Below are 25052 nucleotides of genomic sequence, written 5' to 3'. Positions count from 1 at the left end.
TACTCAGGCATGGTCTTGGTCAATATATTTGAATAATTGGGGAATTTCCCTTGATATGCGTGTGCTAGGGCCCTAGCTACTACGGATATATCGATCTGGAACGTACTCGAGGAGCATTGGATTGTCACGCACTGCCTCATCACACATTTCCTGTGTCTTTAAATGATCGGGTACTAATATTAGTGTCCAAGGATGTTCACGAACTACGGCAGTACACATTTCCTGTGTCTTGAAATGATCGGGTACAAACATTAGTGTCCATGAATCAGCACGAACTATTCGATCAGGCGTTAAGAGATGATCATTAATAGACATCTTATTATTATTATACACTAAGATACATCAGCAAAAATTTTGGTGCTGTCATAGTTTGAGCATGGAAATTTCCCTTACTCATAATATGCCTTTGCGCATGCTTTTGTTGATGACGTCATATGATTCCGTTTTTTACTTGTTTTTTGGGATGAGGTGGTGGAGGAAATGGTGGAAGCGGGGTTTTTGTGATTAAAAAGTGTAGGAGGAATAAAAACTGGTTATGTTCACTCCTTACTACTACTGGGTTGGCGATTTCACTGTCCAATACAAGTGACAAAAAAAGTCTCGGCAGGAATTGGTATCCCTTCAGGTTTAACTAATGCAAATATATGCCATATATTCCAGCCTTTTGTGTATTTTGTTGTCGTTGAATCTGGATACGCGGCACTTTGTTCTGATATTGCTGCTCTCAAAAGAAGAGATTTTATCACTCCTAAGATAGCCGCAGGCTTATTTCATACCATGAAAGTCGCAAAAGATTTTTCTTGCAAAATTACAAAAAATTCTCCTTCACACGCGAAATTTTATTTTCGCAAAATTTGCCAAAAAATTTATCGAGAATTCTTTGCCAAAAATTTTGCATTTTTTCCGCGTAACGCCCTTAAAAGTTTATTTCTTAAGGTACGTAAATTACTGTTGTTCCCGACGTTGCAATTTTTAAAAAGCGATTAATTTCAGGTATAAAAGTATAAAGATCATAACAGGCCAAGGATGGAGGGGCTGTATTTGGTCTTAAGAAGCCATTATAAGTCTTGTCTAACCAGTGTTTTAAACCTGAATTATTTTAAACTCATCATGTACTAATTCTAAAAACTTACTGCGCATTGGTTTACTTGGTTATGATACAGACCTATAAGTTTTGTAGCAGGTCGCTTTCTGTTTGTAAAGCTTTCAAACACTAAAGTTGGTAATTCTTCTTTTTTCACTCTTAGCCAGCGCTCTAATAAAATAGTGAGGCAGATCTATTTTTTTCTATGCAATAATAAAATTGGGAAGAGATGTGCCATTTGTTAGAGTACTATACTGTTTTTAAACATGAAGAATTTGTATGTTCCATTTAGTTTGTAGAGCGTGGTAGCCTGGTTCAAATTTACATAAGACAAGACAGGAGAGTTTCTTATTTGGCATTTTAGAAGGTGAAATCTCCAAAATGTACACTTGTTATCTTACCGTTGTGCATCTTACACGTCACTAAAATATGACGCCTATACTTTTAAAAAGTGTTAAAAGGTCTTTTCTCTACAAAATAGTGTGTCGTCACTAAACAAACAATTATTGTGCGTAACGCATCAACTATTGAGTATTTAATCTTTTCTCAAAAGTTAGTCATCAAAACAATCTTGTCTCCACCTTCCCTAAAGAAGAGATTGACAGGAAAAACTCTACGATGGAAACGTTCCCCTTCACAGTGTGTTTAAACAAATTGTCATTTGTTCATTGAATGGTCTTATAACATTTTCTGTAAAAACAATAAGAAAAAATTAATTTAAAAAAACAAAAACAAAACAAAAAAAAACAGTCAAATTAAAGTTTATTATACGAGTTTAGAAGTTTCGTTAAAAATGCACTTGATTTGGTATGTAACTTGTTTTCTTATTGGTTGTATTCCGGTCACGTGGTGCGTTAACGTAACAAGCAATGGTCAACCAAGGTAAAATTGTGATAGTTTTAAAGAATAGCAATTTTCAGATCTTATTCTGTCTTTTTTACCCATTACCCAGAAAAATTTTTCAGTCAAAGATATCGAAGCTTGTACAACTTTTCAACGTATTCGTTAATGAAAATTTGTGGGAACTTATGGAGTCATGTACTGGACAAAAGTCACGCTATAGAGTGTCGTGTTGCGTAGTAGAGTGTCGAGGTTCAATATAGATCCCAAGGTCGCGAGGCGTAGTATAGGTGGACGCGAGGCGTAATAGTGAGACGCGTATGTAATAATAGAGAGACGCGAGGCGTAATAGAAGGACGCGAGGCGTAATAGAGAGACGCAAGGCGTAATAGAGAGACGCGAGGCGTAATAGAAGGACGCGAGGCGTAATAGAGAGACGCGAGGCGTAATAGAGAGACGCGAGGCGTAATAGAAGGACGCGAGGCGTAATAGAAATACGTGTAAAGTCGGAGCGTAATAAGATGTGTGATGGGAGGATCCGTGTCAGAGAAAGAACTACGCTTACATACATCTTCACTTTTTTCTTGTCATGAATACTTTAAAAGGAAAAAATGAAAAAAAAAGATTCCATACTTGGTGTACAAGGGCTACTAGTTCATCATAACCTCTCGTGTATATTATATGCCTATTAGAGGGGAGTTATGATAAGCAGAATAACAACCTCGATCAGGGCATAATACAACTTTTCGACGTTGGGACGGGGAAACAAAAAAGAGCGCGCTCTATAATTAGGCACGGGAAGAACTTATTAAATGACTACTGCTGTGGCTATTTTTTCGCGTGGTTAGAAGAACTGAAGGAGCTTTATTTTACCTAAGCATAATATCTAGTACGTATATAGTGAACAAAATGTTTGAATTTCTTCTTTGTAATGTATCTAATGTAACTAATGTCAAGTTAAGCAATTCAATCAAAAGTTCTGTGAGTGAACTAATAGTGGTGTTCATAACAATGTACTTTCTACGACCTGAACAGTTCGAAGAAACACTTCGATACCGAAGTTATCGCAATTTGCCATTGGATCGTTAGATCTACAAAATTCCAGGTATAAGTCATTACTTTGAAATGGATGATTTATCTCGGGAACCACAATAGCATCGTCACGGGTTTCGATATAATGACTCGGTACACTCCAATCTATACCATATGAATCGCAGTCATCGACAATATCATCTTCTGACGGTCTCCTTTGCAACAACAAACCTCTTTCCCATAATTGAAGAGGAGAAAGGTTTCTCTCTGTTCGGATAGGATGGTGATCATAGCCCAGGATAAATCTTTGAAAATGTGCATTTATTCTTGGAATAAAAACATAATGAAGGCAAAACAAATGCAACTCATTCGGTGAAACTGATGTATCTTTGTAGCTCAGTGCACAGAATTTATGGGTCCATGTGTCCTTAATGAAGTTATTAGAGAGACGTGGTTTCTTTGCTTGTGGGCGATATCGGCTACCACCAGCATTCAACGCTGGAAATTGCTTACTGAAACAGAACAAGAATTAAAATAAAAATCTGTCTCAAACATAATAATCTTTCTACTCAGTGTATACAGAAAAAAATTAAAGTTGAACAAAATCAAAAAAATGAAAAATGTTATAAAAAGGTACAAAGGCACGAAAAAATTCAATAGTCACAATCAGCATAATGCCTGTGAGCAGTACTCCTGGAGAGATGATTATTGAAACTTATCGAAAAGATACAAAGGAGGCAATGATCATGCTGGGAGCAGAAATTCACAACTCTTAAAAATATCAACCTACTTGAAATCTTGTAGAATTCTCTGATGTTGTGGACTTGGATGTAAGTTTGGACTTGGATGTGAGTTTGGACTCTGGAAGATGTTCTGATTTGGATTATTTTGAGTACTTGTTGTTGATGATGACAGACCATCCAATGCATTATTCAGTCTGTCTATAGCGTCTTTCACTTTCTGCATGCTGAATCAATTTTTAATTCCTAAAACATCACATACAATTTAGCTTGAAAGTTTTGAAAATTACAACCATGCCGATAAATATTCACGATAGTAAGACAAAAATTTAAAAATGTCTTAAGAATATCCTTAAAGGAAAATCGAATAAGAACATTGTACATATTTGCTGCATTATTTAAAATTCTTGAAAATGGGTGCAGTGTCACTTGAAGAAAACCAAAACTTGAGAAATTTGCCATCATTACAATACACCTGTTGACAGTGTTGTTGTACACATGCATATGCACCGCACAGTTCCATTTAACTACCAGTCGTAGTCCTACGTTCTGTTTTATAAGCTGCCCTGTTTACCTATCAAAACATTGTAATCACATGGTGATACAAAACACAATATTAATACAAAAACAGCACATTGCTTATAACAGAATAGCATGCAAGCAGTGTAATAACATTTTTCGGCTTATCGGCACCCTCCTCGTTGCAGGGGGAGGGGGGTTGATTGGTGGTGTATACAAGGGAAGGAAAAAAGGAAGTAAAAGTTGCTAGGGCAAATAATATAATCCATTATTTATAGCAATAGTATAGCTAGCCCATTACAAATTTTAATGAGAAAATATATATGAGGAGGGGGGGGGGGTGCCAGCTATACCTGTGTTGACAAATGTCGTCGTTGCCCTACATTGCTTCCCTTCACTACTACACATACTTATGAATTAGCAACTTCTCACAATTTATCAGAATATAACTATAATACAGCAGAAATTAAAAAAACAGGAGAGAAAAAATCAGAGAGAACGGTCAGCCCAGCTGCTACAAAAACTTACTTTTTCTTTCGTGTTTTGTCTTGATTAATTTGCCAGTCAATTGAAAAAATTCGAAATTTATTCACGGGTAACCAAGGCAAATGGCGCGAAAGTACGCGTCCCCTCTTCCTACACGCCGCGTCGCCCTTGTTTGCGCGTCTTTCCATCACGCAACGCGTCCTTCTGTTACGCATCGCGTCCTTCTATTACGCCTCGCATCTCTCTATTATTACATACGCGTCTCACTATTACGCCTCGCGACTCTCTATTTCGCCTCGCGTCCACCTATACTACGCCTCGCGACCTTGGGATCTATATTGCACCTCGACACTCTACTACGCAACACGACACTCTATAGCGTGACTTTTGTCCAGTACATGACTCCATAGGAACTGACTACAATGTTTGCAAATCAATATTTTTACCGAAAGTTTTTATCAACTTTTTTTGTGACTCTTTCGTTGATAACGTATATCTCTCCATAGCTTTTTTATACTCGGAATTTATAAAACCATTTACTCAAACAGACCTTATTATAATATGAATTTCGTACAATTTCGATTATTTTCTACTGTTTTTGTTGTAATATTTTTTCCCATATCACAAACAATTTTTCGTGTGTTATATGTTTTAGAGTGATGTTAATCCGAGTTGTTCCAAACACGACGCAACAATTAGAATTTTTAAAAACTTTTAAGCAACAAAAGCATGGTCTCCGAGTAAGTGCATACATTTCCCAACCTTGTCAACAGGCTTTTTTGTCTAATTTCCTTATTTAAGTCAAGGGAACGCAAAAGAAGGACTGGTACTGAAGGGGAAACCTAACACATCGTCTCAGTGAATAAAACAGACAGAAAAAAAAAATAAACAATAAAGCTTCAACATGAAACACGGGGCGGGTGGTTTAAAATGTATCGTCTTTATGATGGCAAACCATGGTTTTGTCTAAGGGAAACGCTCCATAGCACCAACACCCTACCCCTGCTGCCTTCGGACTGTCCTTCAGTTGCTAATTCAAATGTATATGCCCAAATAAACATTGTGCATAAAAATTTGCAAATAATTTTAGTTTCAATCGATTAAATTTTAATATTTAATCCTGCTCTGGGTTTTTGCAATCAAAGCGTGTCTATTCAGGTTGGGCTGTTTGAGGGTGTGAAAATCAATCGGGATATATTTTTGCCACCCACCTGTTTTCCGATGACAACATATGTGACCTAAACATTTTGACGTTTTTAATGCTAACTAAAAATGATGAAATTTTACCAAATCGCAACCCCTAAAGAAGTTTAGAAGTTTTCACAAATAATTAACAAAGTGAGAAGCTCCCCCGTTTCGAAAGTTAGTCCGTGGCTGCTGTTGTGTTCCAATAAATTTTAGACTGTCGCTGTTTTCTATTTTTTTACTCTGAAACAAATAAAACGCTTTGTCTTAATCTACTTGTTAGGCCTTGTTTTGCGAGAGGGACAATAAAGCAAGGAAAAGAGCCCTGGGTCTTCCACAAATAACTTTTCTGCGCGCTTCTCCTGCGGGTGAATTTGTAGACGTGGTTGTTGAAATGTGGGACACCTGATAACATTAACTAATGTTTCTACAATATGAGTGATCAAAAAAACTGCATACCTGTCTGAAGAAATAAAATATGTACAATATTTTGTAAATTTTTGGCGGTCGAATAATAATTGCATCACCGTGATTTCAAAAAGAGGTTGACACTTGTTAAATAAAATACAGTATCTCTGTTGCATGTTTTATGTTTATAAGAACTATAACAAGCTTCCGCTAAAAATGGTCTTAATTTTGTTTTTATTTTAAAGCAACCTACCGTTTTTTTTATTTTTTATATTTTTTGATCAAGATGAAGCCTAAGTGGTTCGTAGAAATCTTACATTCCTAATGGCCTTTTTATACTGTTTCAACTCGGTTGTTTTGTTCGTACAACTTCAAGGTTGTGTACAACAAACACACACCCTTCCTTCTTCACCATACTGCTCATTCTCTGCATAATGTTCAAATAGTATCATACTGAAAAATGCTGATCGTACAAAAGCTTACTCTTTTTTTACCTATAGATAATAAAGGCCCAGGGAAAAACATCGTTTTGGGAGAAGGGCCAATGCTAAAAGATGTGACTGCACAAAAACCAGAAAGTTGTGTAAAATACACAGTTTATTTCATCTAAAAACGATTTTTCGGAGGCACTGGGGACGAAGTTGAATAGCATTTTCGACATTCACAACGCACAAGCTCACCAAGGGCACTTGTATGGAGCGTCAACAACTTTCCGAATTTTAATTTTATTTCAGCTGCAGCTTTGGAGACATCCTGATGTTATAGAGCGCCATGTTGATATATGGTTATCAGGAAGTTCGTATGATGCATTTGAGAAAGTTTGTATAAAGAAAAAAATTAATTTTGAAATTGTGCATAACAACATCTACAACGAAATAAAGAAAGAAAACATTTCTATGAAGAATATTGAAGATTTTGAAGATTATTATCAAAGATTTGAAGAGGTGAAAAATTCGTTTCTCCATCCTTCTAGCCTCGGTTTAATGCACAAGTGGAAAAGGCATTCAAATGAACAAACCTCGTTCCTAGGACGTTTTTTGAAAAAAGTATTTTTTTGTGCAACCATTAATCGGAGAGCAAAAGAAAAGCTTTGGGAACGAGATTGTGAAATAGCCTTGTCACCAAGGTCTCTTTTTCTCTGAGCCTCTTATTACGAGGCGTACACCGTAATGTTTATCACAAAGGCAAAATGCGATGGGAACGAGATTGATAGAGATTTTAGTGTTCAAAACCACCAACTTCCTTCCAAGTTTACTTTGACAAAAAGCGTCAGTGAAAAAAACTTTATGATGATTTTTTCTCAAACGGTGTACCATTTTTTATGAAATAAGTTTATTTTAGATAGAAGGAGAAATAAAAAGACTAAGTATTGTTTTTAATACTTCCACAACCTTAGAAATTATTGGAAAATCATACGAAGGAAGGAACATATATTCTTTAAAGGTATTAAATGTTATGTGGATCCCTCTTTCTTATATTATACCTTGTTTTATTTCGTTCAAACTCGTCCCTAGGGTTTGTTGCCTGATATCAAAGCCGCTAGCGCTTTCTTGTTAGCCTCAATATTAAAAAGGCAAGAAACCCTGGGGATAAAGTTGCCTTTAGTCCGTATTAAGAAAAACCAAGAATGATTTTTTTTCTTAATGAAATTTTTATAATCTCTGTGGTTTAATACATGAAGTGAATGGATACTTTTAGATTCATAAAAATGCATCCGATGAGAAGCCGATCATATTTATCAACTGTGGTTCGCATTCCAGAGAATGGCTGGGCATAGCAGCATGTCAGTATACAATGAGGAGGGTATGTTAACTCCTTCCAATTTTACCCAACTTTACACTTTCGATACCTCGATTCCAGGGTCAGTAGCCTTCTTTATATGAGTGAATAAAACGCAGTCTTGAACCAAACCATATCAAAAATGCTACAGAGATCGAGGTTGAAACTCTGCTGTTGGATTAACATATGTCTACACATAAATCTCTTTTATGTTACAATTTTGCCGGATTCAGTCAAGCTGGACATGTTGTTTATGGTTTTTTTTGCAGATACTGTTCGATCAACAATATGACGACTACATCGCTGCCATGTTGAAAGATTTTGACGTTGTCATAGTACCGGTATTAAACCCTGATGGATATGTGTTCTCTCATAGAGATAGGGTATGGGAAAGGTTTTATGTTTTTTATTAAAACAAAAAAGTAATGTATTACTTGAGGACAGTAGCACTCACTGTTACCTACTTAAGAACAAGCTTTATATTTTGTAGTACAGGCTTTGGCGAAAATCGCGGTCACCGACTCCTGAATCACATTGTTTTGGTGTAGACATCAACAGAAATTTTGACTACAGATGGGGAGGTAAGTTTTACACAAATTTTTTCTAAACAAAACGTACAGCGCAATGGATTATAATCTAGAAGGAATTCTTTTTGAGGTGGTGGTTCGTCCCGTGATCCATGTGATGAAATATATTGTGGTACTAGGCCATTTTCAGAGAACGAATCCCTGGCTCTAGCAAGATATTTGTATAAACACCGAAGAAAACTAAAAGCTTTCATGGACGTCCATACTTATGGTCAAATGTGGATGAGTCCATGGGGTTATACTAAAATGCTCCCTCGACATTATGTAGAGCAGGTAAATGTTATTTGTGAGTCTTCTTTGCCGGGTTGAAATCAGCCCAGAAAAATGGGCCAGCCCGGTTGAAAATTTATCTGTCATCTGAAGTTCTTATTTCCTTACTGATCATGTGACATTGTTTATGTTTCATACAAGGCTAGTGAAATAAATGGCGGACATGGAATCGAAAGTGGTTGTACTGATACCATTATTAATTGCCCCATTGCGAAAGCGTACTATAGGAATTGAAAATTTGCTACTTTTATGGCGAAAACAACAAACAATGTTTTTCCAGTGATCCATTTTACTCAGAAAAAAAAGATGATAAACAAGGGAAAAAGGAGAATAACCCCCCCCCCCCAAAAAAAACTTGATAAAAGAAGGAGAAAAATATGATATAATCCAGGTCGCACCGAACAATGGTGAAGCAACATGAAATCAAGATTAGCACTTGATGATGCTTGGAGAAAAATTTCGTATGACGAGTTCAAAACGTTATTATTCGGAGCTTAGGAAAAGCTTTGTGGAATCTCTTTTATTTTTTCTTGAATTCGGTTTTTTACTTTGCTAATCATGCTATTGTGCTTTTTTATCTCGGTTTTAATTCTTCCTCGCTCCTTATTCTTGAGTATACAAATCATTATCTTCAGGATTAAATATTCTCACATTAACCCCTCCAAAGAGATCTAAGGCGTCCTTGTAAATTTTTGCCATCAATTTGTATAGAGAAAGGGCTTGTCGCCATCGAAATCAAGGCCCTTGAAGTTCATGGTAGTTTTAAAGTTGCTGATGCAAAAAATAAGGTTATCCATCGCTTCCTACGTCCATCTAAAACTCTTTTTTAACTTCGTACTTCCTTTTAGAGCCGCCATGTTTATTATCAGCAGTTTGTTTTCAGCCCGGTTTGCCAAGCCGGAGCTGTCATATGGAAAAATATTAGCCCGTTTTTCCGGGATCTCGGTTGAAAGAGTCAAGATCCTGGAAAGCCGGACTGATTTTTTTTTATATGACAGGGCTGTGAGAAATCATAGAGAGCCGAGGTGTTTGCCGGGCTGATTTCAGCCCCTAAAACGGGCCAGCTCGGCTTCGCGGGCTCATATGAACACCCTCTTAGTTGTTGAGATCGTGAAACCCGAGGCTGACTCTTCTTCATAAACATAATTTCTTGTGCATAGAAGTTTGTCAAATTATTTCTTCATTTTTTTATATTTAATATGTTTTATAAATTCTCTTTAATTATCTCAAGCTATTCCCGTCCCCATAGCTCTTTGAGATTGAAAATTAAAACCTACTTTTGAGTTTATCTCAAAAGCCTCTGGGGTGGAGAATGACCTCAACCGTGAATAAGATTTTATAACACATAAATTGCATCGTTTTTGGATTATAATCAGTGCATTCCGCAAAACCTTTTGTCTCTTCAGATCAAATATAATACCTCTCGGGTATCACTGCTAAAACAATTTTGCTTCTGTAACATGACAAAAAAAAGTCTAAAGGAAATGCACTCAAAGGCTCTGACACAAGACGACCTCACACTTAATTTTAGTTGGTAGCATTGTGGTAAAGCGTTCGTTTTCAGTGCCGAAGGTCTTGGGTTCAAACCCAGCTTGGGTCATACCAGAGACTATAGTAGTATGAATCTTTCTTTCTGCTTATCGTTTAGCACAAGAATAGGATTAATATCTTCAGTGGTTGTCTAGTTGACTTTCATAACTCAAAATACCCTAGGACATCCTCTGCAGGTCTTTGAACTGAAGAGGCTATTCCGGACAAAGTTTTTTTAATAATAATTAAAAGGGGCAAAGTGCTGCACTTCATTTATATAGATCTCTGTTTATTTTTTGTTTTGTAGAGGCGAGCAATGAGAGCTATTCAACAAGCTATCGAGAAAGCTGGGAAAGTTCGATACAGGATTGGCACGTCTTCAACCACGTTGTGTAAGCAAACAACATTTTTAAATATGGTTTTCTCCAAAATTACCATCAATTAAAGCATGCCTTTAGTGTTAGAGGGGGGGAGAGTTTGTTTTTAGATAATAAAGAAAACTGTAGTGCGAAATAGCGCCCTTCTTACATGGGCTGCAAATTTATAGGGTGGACAGGCTTTGTGACAAGCAACACTGTGTTGGATTAAAACAAAACTGTTGCTATGGCAACTCATCACTATATTTTTATTTTTATTTCAACATCGAGTAACTTTTGTTTTAGATCACACCAGTGGCGATGCGCTAGACTGGGTGTATGGTAGGCTAGGTATATTATACACATTTGCAATAGAACTTCGTCCATCGCTTCGTGCTAGAAGAGGCTTTCGACATACCAGATTGGCCATTGCTCCTACTGGAAAAGATCTTTTCTCTGGATTGACCACATTGGCTAGCGTCATAGTTAGCAAAAATAACGCTCGTAAAAAGCATTATTAAAATACAAATTTTCTTCTCTTTTCTGTGTTTTTCTTTAGCTGCCACTGTTTATAAGTAACTATTTGCGTGCAAAAACCATTGTGATCCACGTTAAGACGGTGGCAGAGTCGTTTGCTTTCCCCTAGACTAGTCTAGAAGTTTTTGTAGCGGCGCCCGAGAACTTCTTCTGCAGTTAGTGCAGGCGAATTTTTTTTATAAAAGAAAAAGAGATATATAGTGAATTACTTTTCTCTGAACTGTAAGTAGCACGTCGATATGATTGACAAAATTTTGTTATAATTAAATATATTTTATATACATACTTTTATACATTCATTCTTTCATTCATTCACTCATTTTATCCATTCATTTATTTCTTGCTTGCCCAATATAATAAAATTTAACAAAACAACCTTGTTCCCAAAGCTCTTTTATCGCTTTGTGACCGTCCCAATCTTCTCACGCACATCATACAGCATATGATGTTTGTAACCATGATAAGTGTTTAATTGCTCTTCTTCCGTGAAAACATATAAATATTTAATAACTTTACCACGAAAATAACTTCTTAACCGCCAGTTTTCTTATGTAAAGCTACCAGGGGAACAAAAGAGGGTGTGGTAATACTTACCCTAATCACTAAGTCGAAAGTCAAGTACTCAACCTCATTACCAAGGTTTTTTTTCTCTTACTGACAATCTCGGACAGCTAGAAAAAGCACTCAGACGAGGCTAAGAATAACAAATTTGATCTTTTTTATTTTCACAGATATCAAAAAGGCAAAAATCTTTGGGGATGAAGTTGCGTTTGTAACGCTTGACGTGCATCTGAGCTCATACGGATATAAAGTTTTAATGGCAAAATACGCCATAAGATGGCTAATGATATCTTGCATGCGAGCAAGGGACAAATATGTAAAAAATACTAACAGATCTCGTATTGCTATCGAGAAGATAACGCCATGAAATGAATTAGAGTAAAAATGTCAAAAGTGAAAATTTCTGAGGACGAGGTTGGGCAAACCCTTGACAAAAAAGGTACACCATCGAGGTTCGATATTGCGTTCGCGTCACTCTCGCATATATTTCACCCAGACTCTAAACTAAGGTTTTTTGTTCTCCATTCATTCAATATGCACTCATTTTGAGCATTGTTCACGATCAAATAAACCCTTGCTCGCTCACATGCTCTCATGTTTCGAATACTTTCGTATTATGCTCAATATGTCATTTTGAGACTAATCTGTTGATAAAACCTTGGTCTTGTGTGTCCCGTGGACATGTTTAGGCAAGCTTAAACTGGAAGTGACGATGTTTAGCGAAAAATTCAGATCAGATTACACGTGAACCGAAAAATAAAGTATACACAAACTTCCCGAAGAAAAGCCGGAAAAACTTTTGCATAAACAAACTTAAGTTCCTGAATAAAAGCGTTCGAACATATCCAACATTTTGTTTATAGTCCTTAAAGCCTAGCAGTCCAATTATAGCTACTATATGGTTTTTTCAGAAGCAGTACTGGCAGCATCGCTTACTTGATTTAGGGTGAAGCTGTATGAAATTGTGTTATTGACAAAGATTGAGGATCAGGAACATTTGTAAGAACAAGAGCCGGCCATGCTTCAAGAGCCAAGAGCATGGCTATGCTTCATTTATCCTTTAACGTTTTAAATCTTGGAGCTTTAAAAAGGTTGATCCTCGATTCAGCTTCCACCTCTTTTTATTTTAAACTTGCATATAGTATGGATACAGTTGAAACTACTATTGTGTTGTGTTTTCTGTGACTTTTTGATCTTCATTTGTTTGTTTTTCTTCACGCGTAACGTTGTTTAACACAATGCTTCACTAACCGATGAACATAACCATCATTTGGTTGGTTAACAACAACCTCGCTGTGCTTAAACTATTTCAAATGCTCGAATGAGTTTCTTAAACAGTTTCGTTGATTTAGCAGAAGTCTGGGCTCAAGTGCGGCTTCTAGGGGATTCTTAACCTAAGCGTGGTATTTCCTTCTCAATGAGAAATATCAAAGGAAATTACTTTGCGGGAATCTCTGGGATAGCAACCGTAACAATAAATAAACTGAATAAATTGTTTTTGGGTAAACATACGTTATTTTTTTGACGTGCTTATATTCTTAGTAAATTTTAATCTCAAATAAGTTTTACTCTATAAGCCATCTGTTGGAGCTGATCGTTTTTATTGTTGTTTTTTTTCAACTGTTTCTAAGCCTGAACATTAAAAACACTGGACTTTTTATTGATGATAGGATGCGAACAAACAGCAACCGAGACTAATGCTCTTTTTTTCTGTTCAATCAAATTCGGTATACTTTATCCGTATGATATTTTTAGCCCTTTGTTCCTAAGAAACTGTTATTATTTTTTGGCGGCATATTTGAAGATAATTAAAGAAATATTTTGAATTTTTCATACCGAAAACTTTTGGATATGCCGCATGTGTTCCTTTCTCAGTTTTTTTTGGGAATGGTTACGGCAGGTACATTTTTGTTTATAATACGGTTCGGGTCGTGTTCTGCTTCAGTCGTTTAGAATATTTGAAATTTCTTTTGTTTTCAATTTGAGAGCTGCTACTGCTTAAGATCAACTGAACAAAAGATTAGTCTACGAAAAATTTGTTGTTTGAGCAGGAAGAACAGCCCAACACAAGTAATCACTTGGAAGAAATAAGTTTTAAGTTGTGTAGCCTCACAGAGAAGAATCGTGTCTGTTTAGGTGGAGCGGTTTCAATTAGAACAAAATGCACACAGAAGTTTTTGACGGGAATAAAAATACCATCGAAATAGAAAGTGAGTTTTATTTATTTTAATCTTATATAAAAACTGATTAAATCTTCGTTAAGAGCGTGGTACGAGTCAATAAGCTTCATCAAGGCTCCCACATTTTTTGTAAGAACCTAGTTTTTACGAACGTTGAGGCTGACATTTTAACAAAATAAGAACATATTTAGAACGTACTGAATTCTTTCACAGACTAAGAACAAAGTAATGCGAATCTCAAAATAATATGAAAATATTTTCAAACAGTTTTTTTCATTTTTCTTATACACGCTTTTTTAATAAAAATACCAAAATTCTAACCAGGCTGATCATTATTCTTATTTCTCTCATCTTCTAAACAATAGACCTTTTGTTTTTAGCCCGAAATCCAAGTCCTGATAATCTTATAAAGCATATTCTTACAAAAGAAAAAGCGTGTTTACGTATTTTCAACACTCCTTATTGCGTACAATCTTTAACACTATTCGTAAATCTTTTGCATATATTTCCCTTTTTTTTCGTTGAAGTATCTAATTTTCGTTATTTTAGAGTGAAACACAACTAGCTTAGGGTGAAAGAATATGAACGTTTGTGTAATATTTTTTCTTTTATTGTGCGTTCACTTCCTTAGCTAGCACTTTCATTTCTTGTAGAACCGCAGATTAAGTCTATGGAGGTCTATGATAAAACCCTAAAAGAAGAACCCACCGCAGTTGATAGCAACGCAGCGCCATCCAGAGATACCTCGAGCGAGACAATCGACGTCACAACCGTGCCAGTAACTACAGAGAATGGGCTGGATGCTGGTCTCAATAATGAAACAAAAGCTCCCACAGTCCCACCACCCTCTATAGCTGAACCAGTGGTATCACAGACGCATAGTTACACCAGAGAAGTTCTACCTCCCAATAGTATTTACGGTATTGAGAGTCTCACGAGTAAGCCTTATGAACCCAGTGATATGAAGTTACTGCCAGAAGGCATCCACTCCCCTCGCTATCCCTCTCATAACATTGCCTCTCCCCTTCATTCCTCTCCTGATAAAGATCCTACACGTCATGTCCATAGAGCTGAAAATAACGCTCCCTGGATGTCTCCTGTAAAAGCTCATAATTATCGAGGCCCTTGTCCTCCAACCAGTCCATATATTGACTCTCGTGGTGATCCCTCCTATGCCAATGGACCGCGCAGGTACCTTCCACCATTTTATGGGGGTGGGAGAAATTTCATCCATCCCAACGATCGAACAAGGTATAGTGCTTACCCTTTAGGTAGTCCATTATTGTCCACTTTAGGGTACCCTCGTGAGCCTCTTGATACAAGATATCAATTGCATATGAACCCTGGCGTTGGTTTCGAAGAGGATAAATTTAAGCTGTCTCCGCCCAGCATGGATGACAAACACATATGGACAAAACAAGAGGTGGAACTCTTGCTTGATCTCTACGAAGAGCACAAATCAAAACTTCAAGATCCGAGAGTTCGTAAAACAAAGGTTTGGGACGACATCGCCAAACAAATACACGAGAAGCTCGATGCTGACGTAAACGGTTGCCAGTGTAATCAGAAATTCCGAAATATGAAAGCAGATTACCAGAAAGTGATAGAGCATAATGCACGATCTGGCTCGTTTCGAAAAACGTGTAAATATTACGATCGATTGGAAAAGTTGTTGACACCTGTGAGTGAGCCCGATAAACTGAAAGAAGAGATGGAGGGTGATGGAAAATATTTTAATGGTATTGCGTTCGGTAGTAATCAAAATGGATTTCCAAGCAAAGCTGGCACACCAAATGGATTTTATGAACGTGAAATGTCCAGAACATCTTCTTCCCCAGAATCGGGAGAAAACAACCGCCCATACGAAAACGGTACTGGTTCTAGCGGCACTCCAAGCTCTCCAGAGAAGCGTCCTTTAAATCATATAGAATCTGCTAGTGATGATTCTTCACCGCCGCCATCGAAACGCCCATTTACGCAGTGCAGCTGTGGCGGTGTAAACAAAAGGGAACTCATCGAAGTTTTAAAAGAATTTTTAAAGGAACAAAGAAAGCGAGAAGAAGAAACAATAAATAAAATACAAACATTACACAAGGAAAAAATCGATACTGTTGTTAAATTTTTGGATCTTTTCCAAGAGCTTGTCAAAAAGGTTTAGTATGTGTGCAAAAACTTATAAGAAATCCTACATTAGCTATTATCACATGCGCAACTTAAAACTTGTACATATTAAAATGAAACTCGCAATTGTATTTATAAACAACCTCGTTCCAAGACTTCTATTGCGCTCTCTTGCCAGTACGAATTTTTTTGCGCAAGCACTCACCATAGCAGAAAAGCGGAAAGATGCCTGGGAACGAGATTGTGATTATATATATATAGGGAATTAACTGTTAATTGAACATATTATTTAAAAAATTAATTTATTTCATTGTATTATAATATATTTATATTTGTATTAATATTCATTAGTCTTAATTTATTTAATGATTCAACTTCTTCTTTAGTATTTCTTCTCTCTTTTAAAAATATATGACAGTTGATGAAAAAATCAACTACAACTATAACAAGCAAAGTTGTTGTTTTTTTAAGTATTGTTATCGCTATAAGATAGTATACGGTGACGATCACCTTTTGAAAAAGTCTGAGGCTAGTGTCCTTTGATGTGTTTGTAGTCGGGACAAAATGGGCGCCAAAAATCAGAAGTTTATGCCAATTTAAAGGGCGAAATAAAACAAAAGTTATTATATTTTTTTTCGCAATAAGGTCTTACTGGTTGGCTATCTGGTGTTCAAGATGTTTCTTACGGAATTCAGAAATCATCAAAAACTATTTAAGACAATCTAATTGTATTTTTTAAATCTTTTTTAAAATTACAGATTACTTCAAAGAAGATGGTAGAATTTTGAATTAACTCGAGTAACCCGTTTAGAGACTAAATGTGCCATTATCTACCAACGTTTTGAGAATTTTAATATTATCCTTGAAGTAACTTTTATCTTGAAGGGGGGGGGACCACTATTCTAAAAATAGCACATTTAAGTACTTTTCTCTTTTTTTGGAATGTCTTCTTTTTTAAGTCGAATTTGTGCTTTACGTTGGAATAAATGGGGTTGAAAAGGGATTGGTTATTTTTTAGGAATCTGTGTATTCTTTAGAAACTATTAGAAAAACTGGATTTAATTTAACTTTTTTTTGGAACTGAGCAGAAAGTATATGTAAGAGGAAATTCACCTTAATAAGATCCACGTGTACGTATTGAGCCTGGGTTTATTCCTTGCAAAGGAATCAGCGAACTATGTCAAACACACCTCCAACAATTAAACAGAAACTCAAACCTGAAGTAAAGCATTTAAAATAAATAAGAAAAAAAAAAAAAGTATAATTAAAGTTTTACGGTCTGGTTATATAAAGTGAGTGATTTTGACATATTATATTTGATTCCTGGCGTGAGCATCGTTTCCCTTCTTCTCCACATATGATGTACAGGGCCGCCTCGTCCGAAATCCCTAGGGGCGAGGTTGTCTTTTAACAATAATACTTGAGAGACAGTTAAAAAAGAACTATTGCATTTTAAATAATGTATGTATGTATGGACGCAATTTATTTTATCATGGTTGATAGACAAAACCTTTTTTTGTTTTGTCTATTAACTATGATAAAATAAATTGCGTTGAGTTGTGCACCCATTACCGGCCTCGTAGAGCTCTTCGAGATAAAAACCTCGAAAGTTTTGTAGGGATTTGGGAACGAGGGTGTACACAAAATAATAACATAACGATTTCGATCTTCCCCACGGTCGATTTTACAATTTTGACTGCTGAAGTAAAGAGAAGGAGAGCAGTATAACTTCATTCCATCATTTGGAACACCAAAACATTAGCTAGCCATTAAGAGAAAAAAATAATGACGATAATGCAAAATAATGAACGATAATGTCAGCATTTATTTTTTTCGAATCGTTTCACTTTCGCGACTAAAGTTCGGTTGATGTGAAATGAAATTGGATGCTTGATGTGTTGTTTCGTTTTTATGTTGAACAGTTAAACAGGCTTAACGAATTACTAGTTAGCTGCCTAGTAGGCCGCCAGCTAGCTATTACATTTGACTACTTCAACTTTTCTTACTTTTGTTTACAACGTTAATCCGGCTATGAAGATGTGCCATAGTATTTCAGTAATTAGTAGAAAATACAGAATTGTAATTGGTTTGAAAAAAGTTTAGTCACATGTTAAGTGCAAAAGAAATAGTAAGCTGATCAATATGATATATATACAATATTTTATATTATCGAAAAACAGCTTTATGGTTGTGTCTGTTCTTTCTGGAGTGTCAAATGCTTCCCCCAGGTGTTTACACAAGAGTTTTTATATAAGCTTGGGCAAGTTGTGACATGTGACACCAATAAGACACCTCAGGGTTTTTTTATAGTCCAAAGCACCATGTATACTTGCATCATTAATGCAAGACACCGGACAATAATTTACAATGAGGGCTTTACCTGTATGTAATTTTACACAATCATGTAATTTAGTTTTTTCTACTGATAACTTCTTTTTCTCTTTTCTTATTATGTTTTCACAACAGGCCAACAAGCACTGTGAAAAAACTCTTCAAAAGTAACAACTCAACCAAAAAAACTTAGCTTAGCAATATTAGAAATGCTCACTTACAAATAGAAAAAAAGTATTCGTTGCACGTGAGAGTAATGTATAAATAGAAAGAATATTAATATAGGTCGCGTATGAAAAGCCACTGCGTTAACATAAGCTTTTGAAATTTATTGTGTGCTTTCCAAGTTATAATACAGTAGCTGTATACACTGTACATTATGTATTTAGGAATTGGTAGCTCAGTCCATAGAGCACTTGACTCACATCCACAAAAAACGCTATAGAAACAAATTTATGGTCTCTCCTGGAAGCAATTAAAATGGTATAATTCTCAAAATTAGTGAGACTAATTGTGTATACATACCATCCGGATAAACTATCTGAGTTCATCACTAACATATTGCCGCACGTAGTGTAGTGGGTTTGTCTACGGCTCCCAGTTCTGGGGACCGCAGATCGTATCCCGCTCACTGCCAGGCAATATGTTAGTGATGAACAAAATAGTTCTTCTACAATATGTTACACCATTATACTCGCCCGTTATGATCAGAGGTCTGATCCGGGTGAAGTATTCTCTGTTGAGAATGAAATACGGATGTGCTATGATAAATATTCACCTATGATAATATTTTGCATTATGTTTCTTTATTTTCAACTTATTTCTATTGGTATTTTTATGAAAAACTGTATTCTTCTTTTAAGTTTTGCAAACTTTGACCAACAATATTTGTATGAGCTGTTCCAAATTTTCTCATTTGCTCATACTGAAACCATAAGATCACTTTTCTCAGTTTGTTTTTTCTCATGTCTTGGTAAATAACCTATTATGGGTGAGAATTATAACATGGCCTAAGAATCAATATTGATCATTATTGTATTGGTAGAGAATTTACTTCCTGGATTGTTCTTATTTTATGGAACAAAAAAAAGATATTTGAAGTGACTTGTGCATCCAGACATAATTCTGTTGCTTTTTATTTGTTTTTAATTCAATTGCCATATGAATATAATAGGTAAGGGATATCCAACATCCAATTATCCAACTCAAAACATGGCATATCCACAACAGCCAAACATGGCATACCCACAACAGCCAAACACAGGTTACCCTCCACAGCAGAATATGGCGTATCCTCCTCAGCCACAAGGTTATCCTCCACAAAATCATATTGCATATCCACAACAACCAACATACCCACCAGCAGGTCCGCCACCTCCGTACACACCTACAGCACAACAGACTTATGTAAGAACATCTTTTCATGATTTTTATTCTTTTATGCTCCCTTTTTATTTAATTTCAAAAGTTGATTAGTACAGAAAATTGGTTTACCTTTTAAAAGTGAATGATATAGTATAAATTTTTTAGCCTCCCACCACTGGCTATCCACAACAACCTGTCGGTTATCCACCTCATACTGGTTATCCTGCTGCAGCAGTTCATGGAGGAGCGTTCGACTCATCTGCTCGTTTTGGTGCTGGTGCATCTTATAATATTCCAGTAAGTTCAAATTATTAAATAAATGTTAGTGTTAAACAATACTTCATCGTCATTTCTTTCTGCGTTGTTTGGAATGGTGTGCAACGACTGATTGTAAATTTTGATTATATGGTTGTTAAATTGTATCAGTGTTGATTTCATATGCTCTTCGTGTAAAAATAATTGTGTTCGTGTGAAAAATATTCCAAAATATATGCAAAAAATTGCATCAGTTAAATAATTTTAAAATTTAATGAGTTCGTGCGTTATTGCAGAAAACATCAGTAGAAAAAATATTTCCAACATATGGAGCTATCGGTGACTGACTTAAAAAGCCTTCACCTGGTTTATTCCGCATTCCATGATTCACAACCCCCAATCAAGCGAAATTGCTACGTATTTCAAAATCCTGTCCAGCTGGGTAAGAATTTGCTAAGATTTACAAAACATTGCAATTTATCAAATCAGTAATAGGAAGGAAGAAGGCACCTCTGTTGGTCAGCTGCTATTGTTTTTATTGATAAAGAAAGTTTTACACATATCGGGAACTTCGCATTGTGCGTATAAGGAAATCTCCTTGATGTTTTGCGTGTCACGTCAGAAAATAGATTGAAAGATTGCCCAGAAATTTCAAAGTTATAAGATAAATAAAACAGAATCAATTTTTTTTCAGCAGTCAAATTATCACTCGACGGATGTTGGCATAGATATAAGCAGAGTAGCAAAAACTCTTATGTCAATTTCATATCCATTGATCTTGTTTAATCAATAGACAAGACAGGTACAACATCCTGTGCCCCAACAGATTATGATACATAATATCATTGGGTAGCGATTTATAAAATTTTATTAACGCCTGAAAGATGTTGCTGAGCAGGATTCTATGGCATCACTTTCCGTCGATAGTCCAACTAAAAAAGGGAGGGAGAAATTGTTCCAGTTTGGAACTTGATAAAACAACGTGGGAACTCAGATTTCATTATTTGGCTGGCATATCTTTACAATAATAAGAATTCGCGAATGGATATTTTGAATTTTTTTTTTCTTTTCTCAGTAAAACTCAGCTGCGTTTTTAACTACCGCTTTGCCGTCTGCGGTCCATTTTGTTCTTTGTGTTAATAGAATTGCGCAAATTATTGCCATTTATAGATGTTTTTCGCGAGTAATAAGTATATTTTGTATAATATTTTGCGGGCCTGAATTTAGCCAAAAAGCGCCAAAATAAACAGCCGCTGGTGGTAGAAAGTACACAAATATTTCGCAGCTTCTCATAATGCGAAATCCGATTTAATAAAGAAAGTTGTTTTCGAACGTGCTCTTATATCTGAGGCGATATAATACTGACCGACTGGCACCCTTCCTCTGCACCTCTACGCAAGAAGGATACATATTTCTATAAGTTTGCTAAAAATGTGGAGCAACTGTAGGATTATATTTTTTTAATTAGTGATGATGTACAATTTTATTTTAGCCTCCTCCGCCGGGTGTGGCACCAACTGCTGCTCAAGTAGCAAGTATGCATGGCCAACCTGTCATGATGCAACAAAGAAAGGCTGACTTCTTCGGCGGCCATAGCAGCGGGGGCTCCACATTTTGGTAGTCTGTAATATACATTTAAGTAGTTTCCACCCTACTCTTACAAAAAAAAATTTAAACAGCTTTCCGCATTTGTTCATGCTGTCATGCTCCACTGCAGGGCGTGCCTTTTTAAATGCTGATTTTAGGATTGTTTATCTAAGTTGTACATTTGATATAGAAGCATCCGTGACTCATGACGTCATGAAAATTGTGTGGAACGATGTTTTTATATTTGCTTGTTAGAATGTTGTGGAATGAATAAATATTTTTTTTAGCTTAAAATGATTAAAAGTTTCTCTGTTCTTGTCTAACTTTTTGTGAATATTTTTGTTTTTTGTGTTGTTGTTGTATGATTTTTTGGCGATTGTAAATAATTTTATTCTCTTCACATGTGTTGTTTTTCTCTAACCAGTCGATTTGAAAAAAATGTTTTCTTTTTAGAAGTTAAGCGTTATAGCGATATAGAAGTGTCAAATACCCTTAGTTCGTCTTTTCTAAACCATTTTTTAAAAAATTTTGTCTGCGTTACACAACTATTTTATGAATCACCACAAGCTACTCTACTTTTCCTTCTCAACATAAATAAACGTCTGTTAGATATCCATCCTATTCTGCAGCTTCACCTCTTGTATCAATTACATAGCACAAAAATAAAGCTTTTTTATAAACGCCCCTCTTGAATAGGTGCCCATCCTAAAAATCAAATTTTAAACAAGCGCCCGGGGCGTTCAATCGAGCATTTACGGTAAACCTGGATAAATGGTACGAATTCCAAACCGTTTTCAGGAACCTTGAGGGAAAGGGTTGCACGGCTGTCAAAATATACGAGAACATTTAAGAGTGAAACTTGGTCTAAACATGGATATAATAAATAAAATATGTTTCGAGTTGTTTCTTTTTTTGTGGCTTCTACATGATAACTAACTTTCTGTTTGTGTTTCGACATATTTTTTGGATGACAACATTCGTTTTTTTAACAAGTTTGAACAGCTTCGTGAAAAAAGCATGATGGGAAATATTCGCAAAGTGTGTCCGCTCATCTAAATCTTGCATTCTGAATTCTTTTCCTCAAGCTTATTCAATTGAAGATTGATTTGATTTCGAGACGGCAAATAAAAGGGACGACATCTTTCACGTGACCTGTGAAAAGGTTGCAAGTTACTCCACAAACGTAAAAATTTTGCACGGACTTCTTTTAAACGCCAGTAATAAATGATCGGGTTAATGAGTCCGGGTAACAAAGCAACAGTCTGTGTCCACGGCAGAATCAGCCAAATCTTCATCGCCACTTGTCTCCACATTAAAAACGAAAGTATCAAAAATGGTGCGTAGCACACTACTAAAGTCATGATCACCAACCCCGCTATAAACGCCGTACGGTAATTTTTCACTTTTATTTTAACATCGTAATTTCCACATGGTAATTTAATGTTTTTTTGAGTACGGCGATAAACACAAAAGATGCCGACATAACAAATAAAAATGACGCCACATCCAAAAGCGATTATTAAAGCAGCGATTATATAAAATGCCATCATATGCCAAACAGTTAACGTGATAACAACTGTTGTTAACCAAGACAAAACTAGAATAACATAAAGTATGACCAAGTGAGACAAGCGGAATTTCATGTTGTAGTAAAATGGGAAAACGATGGCAATATAGCGTTCAACAGATATCAAAATAACACTGAAAAAAGAAGCTCCAGTTACTGAGTATGCAATACAAGCTACAATTTTATCAAAATTCAAGTAAAACAGTCCACGGCTTAGAAGAATACTTTCCACTGCAAAACACACTTGCGAAACTGAACAGTTGAATAAATCAGTCAGCGCAAGAAGCGTCAACAATTTGTTTGGGTTGGACTGCAATGTTGGATGCTTTTTGATCAACCAAATAAACAAAATATTAAGAATAAACATGGGTGGAACTAACAGTAAATCCAACGTCCCTACAGATAAAAAACTTGCTTGTAAGATTTGAGTATAGCTGCCGTATCTTGTGTTCGTTCCATTTCTCAATACACTTGTGTTTTTCATTTTGATCGAAAACGTAAACATAAGAAAAAGATTCCAAAACTGTTATCGCTCTTGGTACAGGGTTTATGTTAGTTAATAACTTCATATTTACGCTTTTAGGGGGTCGTCAGAGTTGCGATTTCACCAACAAGCGATCTCTTTATTTGTACCGTAATAGATTCTGTGCCCCCGTGCAGGCACAACAAGAATTATTATTCCCGGGTTCTCGATTACCAGTTCTCTTAAATATGGGTGATAATAGTTTATTTAGTAACAGGTGTATTGAATGTTTTAATAAACGAGACAAACACATGAATTGTTAGTCAATATTTGGTTTTTTCGCTAAAAATATAAAATAAAAATGTCTGCATGCTTTTGATATCCGTTCCGCATTGATAACCATTTACATTCCATGCATATTTAGAGATTTCAATCTAACACTGCTGAAGTTGATCAACGCCACATTTTTTACATGTATGGTATAATCAACAAAAAAGATAGCATTATTCAAACCTTCAATTTTTTTCACTACGTTATTATTGCAGTAACAGTCAAATTAAGATCAATTTTTTTAGTCGTTTTTACATGTTATTATTACCAGATTTTTTAGCAACTAAAATACACCTACGTCACTTGAACGGGGAAGCTGAGAGTAATAAAAACCATATCTTTAGCATGTCCCGCTTAAAAGAGAGTGTTTACCTAAATCTAATCTAAAATATAAACTCGAGTAGGAACAGGACAAACAGAGACTGGAGATATTTGACTGTTTTTTTATTCATTTAATACAAGAAGTCAATTTTAACTTTTAACTCAAATAGTTATAAATACAAAGAATTGGCTTTAAAATAACCCTGAACACAGATTAAAAACAATGGTAGGCTTATAATCACTTAAGAAAGATGAGTTCTGGAAGAAAACATTTCTTTACAAGAGCAAATCTGAATTCCTTTAAAAGTATTAGTTTTTACATGTTTGTAGAGGAGATATCTTTTGGAGATATCTTTTTAATTTTGCCTTGGGTAAATGTACTTGGGTTGGATTTGTCTTTCAGGGCAGAAATACATAAAATCTCATTCGTCGAGGGAAATGAACAACAAAAATGAGCAAAACAGACAACAATGTTGAAAAAGTTCATTATTAATCTCGTAGTGTTTTTGAAGGCTCTTGAGAAATTGTGGAGGGCAACCTCGTCTTCAGTGCTCTTTTACGCTTACGCTATTCTGGACGAGACCATTTGCCATTTAAGCGAGCGAATACATTTCTTAC

The 25052-nt window shown here is 35.8% G+C and overlaps 5 protein-coding genes across 7 annotated transcripts; 3 read left to right on the top strand and 2 right to left on the bottom strand.

Moving 5' to 3' along the window:
• Positions 1 to 1760: 1760 nt before the first annotated feature.
• Positions 1761 to 11644, top strand: LOC130621574 (carboxypeptidase B-like). Of its 2 annotated transcripts, none has more exons than XM_057436877.1 (10): positions 1761 to 1966; positions 5357 to 5441; positions 7029 to 7238; positions 7636 to 7737; positions 7993 to 8097; positions 8343 to 8456; positions 8564 to 8654; positions 8731 to 8933; positions 10768 to 10852; positions 11123 to 11644. In XM_057436877.1, exons 1-10 carry the CDS (start codon positions 1878 to 1880, stop codon positions 11335 to 11337), a joined length of 1299 nt encoding a protein of 432 aa, XP_057292860.1. In that variant the 5' UTR covers positions 1761 to 1877; the 3' UTR covers positions 11338 to 11644. The 2 variants fall into 2 exon arrangements, with proteins under 2 accessions (XP_057292860.1, XP_057292861.1); XM_057436878.1 differs by having other exon boundaries at positions 1833 to 1891.
• On the bottom strand, positions 2223 to 5101 carry LOC130621576 (uncharacterized). The gene is made up of 2 exons (XM_057436880.1): positions 3747 to 5101; positions 2223 to 3468 (listed from the first exon to the last, which is right to left on the bottom strand). Exons 1-2 carry the CDS (start codon positions 3920 to 3922, stop codon positions 2928 to 2930), a joined length of 717 nt encoding a protein of 238 aa, XP_057292863.1. The 5' UTR covers positions 3923 to 5101; the 3' UTR covers positions 2223 to 2927.
• Positions 11645 to 13213: 1569 nt separating the features above from the next.
• Positions 13214 to 17725, top strand: LOC130621572 (uncharacterized). Its single transcript, XM_057436876.1, has 2 exons — positions 13214 to 14124; positions 14748 to 17725. Exons 1-2 carry the CDS (start codon positions 14076 to 14078, stop codon positions 16250 to 16252), a joined length of 1554 nt encoding a protein of 517 aa, XP_057292859.1. The 5' UTR covers positions 13214 to 14075; the 3' UTR covers positions 16253 to 17725.
• A 378-nt stretch (positions 17726 to 18103) lies between these two features.
• LOC130621577 (annexin A7-like) lies at positions 18104 to 22153 on the top strand. Of its 2 annotated transcripts, XM_057436882.1 has the most exons (4): positions 18104 to 19029; positions 19721 to 19953; positions 20077 to 20208; positions 21659 to 22153. In XM_057436882.1, exons 2-4 carry the CDS (start codon positions 19759 to 19761, stop codon positions 21785 to 21787), a joined length of 456 nt encoding a protein of 151 aa, XP_057292865.1. In that variant the 5' UTR covers positions 18104 to 19029; positions 19721 to 19758; the 3' UTR covers positions 21788 to 22153. The 2 variants fall into 2 exon arrangements, with proteins under 2 accessions (XP_057292865.1, XP_057292864.1); XM_057436881.1 differs by lacking the exon at positions 18104 to 19029 and having other exon boundaries at positions 19188 to 19953.
• A 137-nt stretch (positions 22154 to 22290) lies between these two features.
• LOC130621575 (adenosine receptor A3-like) lies at positions 22291 to 24415 on the bottom strand. Its single transcript, XM_057436879.1, has one exon. It carries the CDS (start codon positions 23823 to 23825, stop codon positions 22806 to 22808), a length of 1020 nt encoding a protein of 339 aa, XP_057292862.1. The 5' UTR covers positions 23826 to 24415; the 3' UTR covers positions 22291 to 22805.
• Positions 24416 to 25052: the final 637 nt, after the last annotated feature.

Source organism: Hydractinia symbiolongicarpus, chromosome 12 (genome assembly GCF_029227915.1).
Source record: "Hydractinia symbiolongicarpus strain clone_291-10 chromosome 12, HSymV2.1, whole genome shotgun sequence".
NCBI lineage: Eukaryota > Metazoa > Cnidaria > Hydrozoa > Anthoathecata > Hydractiniidae > Hydractinia > Hydractinia symbiolongicarpus.
This window is presented reverse-complemented; position numbering and strand designations above follow the sequence as displayed.